The 7686-nt window shown below is 28.0% G+C and overlaps 1 protein-coding gene across 1 annotated transcript in view; it reads left to right on the plus strand.

Annotated features, from left to right (window-relative positions):
* The window catches only part of LOC111622618 (vacuolar protein sorting-associated protein 13-like), a 435263-nt gene that overhangs the window by 123082 nt on the left and 304495 nt on the right, over nt 1-7686 (plus strand). The window contains exons 20-23 of the mRNA XM_023365028.1: nt 1648-1756; nt 4382-4469; nt 5414-5531; nt 5603-5732. Of these exons, the coding sequence (XP_023220796.1) occupies nt 1648-1756; nt 4382-4469; nt 5414-5531; nt 5603-5732 (445 nt within the window). The remainder of the gene's footprint in view (nt 1-1647; nt 1757-4381; nt 4470-5413; nt 5532-5602; nt 5733-7686) is intronic.

Genomic DNA, 7686 nt, shown 5'->3' on the forward strand with positions numbered 1-7686 from the left:
TGCGTTTTAGTAGTGAATGCCATGGCAATGCACACTAAGAAGAGATTTTTAGAAAGTCCCCCGCGGGGGGTGAGGAAGAGCATTAAGTCTTAACCGGAAGAACGGCTTCCACTGTACTATTTTAGATGCGATTTTTTTGTTTTCAACTACGTTTAGTCTTCATTGAGTACTTAGGTGTATTAAATTGATAACATTTCAGATATTGTTATAAATATTTTTATATATTTTTGATTTTTTAACCAAATGTTCAAACCGTTTTAAATTCGAATTTGTTATTGCATATTGGTTCGATTATAGAACAATTGATCAAATTGAAAATAGTTAGTTTAATTTTCAGCAATTCTCATTATTTTCAACGGTAGGTGTTATATAACAATTACTATGATTGTTGAAATACTGAATATAAATGGGGTTTGCTTGCAAAATGGGGATTGCTTGCAAAACTACTGCGGGCGAAGTCGTGAGTAACAGCTAGTATTTCATATAATTTTAAAGGTGAAGATAAAATTTCATAATAGAGTTGTAAAGATGGCATTTCAAGCAGAAAACATAAATTGACTTTTAAGTTAATTTATAAATAAAGACTTTATTTATAAATTCTTTTTATTATTTATAAATGCTTTCAAAGACAAAATCTTCAACTGCTATAAAATTTCCAAATTATTCAGATATGAGGAAACAGTTTAAAATTCAAAGTTTTGTCATCTAATTCTTTTTGAATGCAGAATGTGTAGAGAAAGTTCAGATTTATGAAAAAACCTGGAAAAGACCAGCACGATGAATAGAAAGAACAATACATACTGGAAATGGTTTTTTTCGAAAATAATTAATAAGTGTTTTAATTCTTATTTCTTAATTTATTTTTGATTTGTTTAAAAGTAAACTGATCTTTACGCTTAAATTTAACAAATATATTTATATCATTAATAATTTTCACAATCATCTAGACTTACATAAAAGTAGAGTTATTACACATTCATTTATAGAAATTAATATCAAAACTATATTATACATTAAAATAAGTAATGTATTTAAGATTGTAAATTTAAATTTTATCCTTGTTCAAATTTCTTTGTCATTAGGTTGCTAGTGGGCATTTAAATATGTCATGTATTTTTGTTTGGTTATAGAATGTAGCAAAGATTTTAGAATGTTAGGATTTTGGAATATTATTATAATATGAATATGTAATATATTTAACATTATTTATTTAAAAGAATTTGTATCTTTAATAAATGTTTAGTAAGACTTGAAAGTTCTTGCAGTTGTGTGTGTGTGGTTTTACTTTAATAAGACATAATTAATTAATTTAATAATACAAAAGATGTTTAAATAACTATTATTTTTCATTTAAACTGTCTTCAAGGAGTCAGAATATGCCAACTAGTTACAGACTTCAAATAAATTTATTGTTTTGTCTTTAAAACTGAAAGTGGACTTTGAAAATTTACATAATTGAGAATATTGAAAGTGTTTTAGCTATAAATGTATTTTTATGAAAATTACTAGTAAAAAATGTTTATTTTTAAAGTTATCAATTGTTATTAATTATAAAATTGGTATTAAGAATTACAATTATTAATATTTTTTACTTTAGAATTTTTAAATTGAAAGAAAATTAGTAAATTTATGAATTTCTCATTTCAGACAGTCTCATTGTTTAGTTTTAAATCTTGGTAACTTTAAAATGGATTCAAGTACTAAAAAACAAGATATTCAAACAGTTAAAAGTTTAGTTAAGGCTGGAAGTACTGATGTAAGTCATTTAATTTTTGATTAAAAAACTGAAATAAATTAATGTGTGTAGGAAAGATACTTAAAAATTTTAATTAATTTAAAAAATATATATATATTAAAAGCACATAAAGTACAGTTGTTATTTATAGTCAGAATTTATTGAATTATAAGGCTATGATTGGCAGATTGTCTGTCTTTAACCAAAAATTGGGTTTATTCAGTTGTTTATATATCACTAGCTTACCCATTGCGCATTGCTGCAATCTCAGAAGAAAGGAAATTCAAGAAAACTCGTAATGATAAAATTAAATTTTCATTTTATCATTTTTATTGAAACTTATTATTATTATTCGTTTTCATCGGGAAAACATTTCAAAGTGTTGTTTCAATTCTATTTATTTATTGGAGTGCTCGTGGATACACGATATTTTTTGTTTTTTCGTCTGGTGCGTACACGAATAATTCGGAAGGTTTTCCGACGCGTGAGCTGGCCACATACAGTTGTCCATGCGAGAAGCACGGATTCTCCAAATTTAGCCCACACACTTGCAGCGATTGTCAAAAGCGCGATATTCCCCATTTATATATATATTTTTAAATCCTTTATAATTTTAATTATTTAATTGCTCCTTCCTCTCTTCCTTGGCATGTTGTGAAATTTCTGATAGTCGGATAATAAAACGTTTTATTGTAATTTGTCTTTTTAAATTATTTTGAGTCGATATTAAAATTTGAAAAAGGGGGATACCTAGATCGGTAAAATAGGTGAATTTCTTCCTACAACTTCGGTCGTTGTTCGGGGTACAGTTAAGATTTTAACGAAGTTCGAGCGAATACATAATTAGCAAAAAAGTCGAAATAAAGCGATTAAACAAAAATTATTATAAATATCGTAAATAACAGTTCACAAATGCATATATAGAGATATTTTTTGAAGGGGGGAAATGGTCTTCACAATTTGAAATCGATCGAACACACTGTGCGCGAATGCTCGTGTAAACACGCGCCATCTATCGTAGGATAAATGTACTTCGCGGGAGTGTATTAAAAAATTAAAAAACTTTCCAAAGCTTCATGACAATCGTACTATGCCACAAACCTTCGCTGGAGAATATTAAACAACTTCCCAAAGTTTCACGGCAATCGGATAAACGGTGTGGTAATGCATGAAGGACACACACAGACACAGACATACATTCATTTTTATATATATAGATTATTTATACATAGCTTGTTTTTTTGGTTATATTATATATATTAAAGCTAAAACTCATGAATTTGATAAAGCTGTAATCAGCTGGCTAATAATAAGTTTGTCTTTTGGTAAAAGCAAATACAGGTATCCTTCATATCAATAATTAACTGAAAATCACAATTAAAAGTACTGTATTATGCATTAATATTAATTTTAGTTAAATGAGAGTGTTTTCTTCTTACAAATTGTTATCATCTGACCTTTTTTGTTGATCTGGGTTCAGAAATATCAGCAACGTCTTCATTTTTCTTATTTACATCATAAAAAGTTTGTGGATGACAAAATGAAAATATGTTGTTAATTGAAAAATTGTTTTGGCAGATTGAGTTGCAATCTGCCAAAACAATTTTTCAAAAAAAATATATATATATATATTTTTTTTCCAGAATTTGTGTTGGAAATCTGAATTGTTCAAGTTGGGAACAGTTTGAGTACTGAGATACCGTTGTATTTCATTTATAATTTTTACAAATGCTTGCTTACTTATGATAAAAATAACTTTAATAACATTTACCTAAAAATGTTCAAATTAATCTTTGTATTCAGTAAAGTTTATCAATAAAACCAAAACACTGTGACAGTCTTAAATGCTAATGCCTGAAAGCAATGTCAACAATTCCTGGTCAATAGGAAAGCTAAGACAAGGAAAAAAAAAATTGCATTATCAGTTTTAATTAAAGTAAACATGACAAAGGCCATGAACAAATTGAAAATTTTAATATTGTAAAATTCACGGGCAAATTTGAGATATGTATGTATGCTTACTTCAATAGAAAAAAAGTATATATAGAAGAACAGAGTTTGCACTTAAAAATTGTGAAATTTTATATGAACAATTTCCCAAATTCTCAAACTGCATAAGAATGAAATCAGAAATTGTGTTGTACAGGGGATATCCCCAATTTTCCAATTGTGTTGAAATGCTGTGTTGTACAAAGGATACCTGTCAGTCTGGTTTGAATGTTATCTGTATAAAGTGTGCTTTATCCAAAATAAAAAGCAAAGAAAGCCAACATTACACAAAAACAGATGGATGAAGCAAAAACAAAACTAAAAAAAAGTTTGGGTTTTATCCATTCCACTTTGTATAAAGGAAGGAGAAAAATGGATTTTCTTGAAATTTCTACTCTTCTAAATTCTCCACACTCTACTTTCTCATATTCCATCATGCTTAATGGGGGAATTTCTACTTTATAAACATAATGAATAAAATGAACTGATTTAACTAAATTTTGTAATGATATAGTCTCATTCATTAACTTCTATTAAATCAATTTACTTTTTTAGAAATGATAAATTTTAAAATAATCTTATACAATGTTTACAGTTTAGCTTTAATTAATTTATAAAGCTACATTTAAGTATTGTTCACAGAATATTTTTTATTAGGAAGAAGTATTGACAGAAATGATTTCTCAAGCATATGACAAATACAATATAGAAATACAAAATATGGAAGTTATAATGACAAACCCAGGTAAAAATTTTATTTAAATAAGTGTAAATTATTGCTTTAGTTTCAGTGTTATTTAGTGTTAATGCAAATAATCCTTTTTATCTAATACTTAAAACTTTTTCAGAATTGAATGCAAACAAATTTTACATTGATATGTTGAAAAAATTTTTGTTTTTTACATTCTCATTTGACTCTGAATTTTTTAACATATATTGATTAATTAACAAAAGTATATTTGAATTTCTCAAAGAGCACTTAACTCCTTTATTACATAAATTTATTTATTTAATAAGTGCTATGTATTTAGTATTAATAATTTTTTTTTTAAATTGAGCACTTTATCTGATTCTAACTTTCATTACTCATTGTGCAGTTACCAAACACAACATTTTTAAACTATTGCTTCAGTAACAATAACATTTTAACATTGTTTAGCTATGGATTTGAATTAATTGGTACGAAAAGTTAGTAACTTATTTATAAATATATGCTCTATTTTACATATCCATTACTGTAATAGATTGTTTTCTTAACTATTAATTTTTAATTTTCTTAACATTAATGTTTGTATACTTTTTATGCAATAAATTCATAAATTTGAATTTATATTTAAATGAATAAACTAAAAGTATTTTTAATAGACAACATAGTTTTCATTTATTTGGCAACATTGTTGTGCATGTGATAAATTCTGCAAGATACTATTGTTTTGAATGTTAAATTTTTCTGAGTGTTGTTTGATTAAAAGTTTATTGTATGATAATGGCAAAATTCTTCAAATTTTATTAATATTCAATATTTGAAAAGCAAAGAAAAACAATACATTGAAAAATTTTTTATTTGTACAAATACAGTTTTTGGATTATAATCAGTAATATTAAAAAAAGTTTTCATTGAAACAAATATTTTTATATATTTATTATATATGTATTATATATACTTTTATATATTATATAATTATTTAGGAGAAAATTGGAAAATGTCTAAAGAAAAACAGAGATCATATGCTCATTTAATTGAACCAATCAATGTTATTGTTTACCTGCAGCAATGCATTATTCAAGAAGACCCTCGATTACCCAAGTTTGTACTTCATAGTGTATACAGCATTATAATTACCTGGCATTTTTTTAACCAATCAATCTAAATTTCAGAATGAAAATTTCAGGAGAGCTTCCACTTCTTAATCTTAGTATTTCGGATCAAAAACTGCAACAACTGTTAGCCTTAGTTCAAAGTATTCCTCTTCCAGGAAGTTCTGCTGAGGAACCACCTCAACCTGCTGTAAGTAAATAAAGTAATTTATTTATTTAACATAAAATTTAGTTACATTGTTCAACACTAAGACAATGTAGATGTTGACAAATCAATGTTCATTTGTGTTAGATCTTAAATTCTGTTTTATCAGAGAACAGATTCTTATTAATGTACTTTTCTAAACTCAGTACTTTCAGCTTCTTTGGATCATGAAGTGCATTATCTTATAAAAGTGAAAACATTACTTTAAATTTCAGATTCTATTCTAAGATTTTAGAAATTTAAAAAAAAAGTTAATCTAATTCAAAATTTTTTTTGAAAAATAGAGATTTAGTTAGTTAACAACTGTATACAGGAAATTTATACATTCATACAGGAAATCCTCATTTTCGGGAATAATTTAAACTGGTATCAGCGTGGAAAGTGGCAGATTTGCAAATTTAAAGAACAAGCTGATGCAATCAAATCTACGATGATTTGATTTGAAATTATCATAAATTTGAATTTGGATACCGTTAGTTCATAACTACTACAGTAGAGCATCGATTATCTGAATCAATTGGGGACTGGGGTTGTTCAGAAAATTGATATTTCGGATAACCGATTATGTACGAAAAATATATTAACTTATCCCATGTTGAAATTTTTCTCCGTTGCGTATCGCTTTGCGTTGAATTTTCATCGATGTTAAGCTTAACGAAGACTATTGTATCATTAAAAAAATATTTTTTTATTTTGTACAAACAAAATAAATATATTGAAAAATATAAAAACAATAAAAAATTATACTTCCGAAGTTAATTTAGTATCAAAAACGTAAAATATTTCAGTAGCCCAAGACATAGCCGCAGATTGCAGCGCCAAAGCACTGGTGAAAATTTAAATTTGCCGACTGGAATTCTTTCAGATAATCAACGTTCTACTGTATTTGTCCTATTCGGTGATATAGATATATACATGTTAAGGAATTTGGTTAGTTTGAAATATGGCCAATTTCAAATTTGAAGTGAAAATTCTGTCCAAACTGTGATACACATGTGATAACTCATTTAGATTGAAGTGTCTGCATGCTTTAAGAAAAGAATAGACCAATAACAACTCTAATCTGATCACTATGGTTTGCTTTTACAGTAACACATTTTTTTGTTACCTTAAACATGGACTATCCTTTTATTCTCTTATATCATAAGGCTGGATTTCAGAATTGCTAATTTGGGCTATGAGTAGCAGACAGATATTTGTAGACCTTTAGGCTACTAGATTTGGGCAACTTATGATTTTTTTCAGCCATCTTAAAAATAATTTGGGTTATGTTTCCAGGAATTCTACTTTTGCTTACTTTTTATATAAAAGCTATCTGACAATATATGAGGTTTTCACCAGACATTTTGCTATTTACTTGTAGTTTATTTATAGGTTTTATAAAAAGTAGGCTAAAGCAGAATTCCTGGAAACATAGCTCAAATTAATTTTAAGATAACAATAATAATAATAATAATAATAACTCTTTTGTGGTCACCATCTGGTCGTGGTGGGAGAGCCCAGTAATTTTACTTAACCATAGCGCAATGCAGGCTGGAGCACAAGCTCCTGGTAGGGACACCCATGCCAGTAAGGTCTATGGGAAGAAATGAAGCTAAGAGTGACCACACCCACAATCTGTGGACATAATTATCATGGTAGTAACCAGATCAAAGTGTGATACCGGCTCGGACGTCGCCCGGGTTAACAACGTCCAAGTTCGTGGGTTAGGCAGAGGCTCACGTTCGAAAAATAGGCAACAGTCTCCTTTGGTTACGGGTGGTGAAAGCAGCGCCGGACCAAGCATGGCTACTGCAATGCCCTCAACAGATGTGAGGAATCAACCTAGCCTTGGTGTTTCTGTGGCAATGTATCCACTGACCACAAAGGCTGGAAAACCACGCCAACGGATAAAATGGACAACAGAAATGAACGAGTTTATCATCCGTACTTACTACAC

This window comes from Centruroides sculpturatus, unplaced genomic scaffold (genome assembly GCF_000671375.1).
Source record: "Centruroides sculpturatus isolate CEXI.00-Female unplaced genomic scaffold, Cexi_2.0 scaffold106, whole genome shotgun sequence".
Classification (NCBI taxonomy): domain Eukaryota; kingdom Metazoa; phylum Arthropoda; class Arachnida; order Scorpiones; family Buthidae; genus Centruroides; species Centruroides sculpturatus.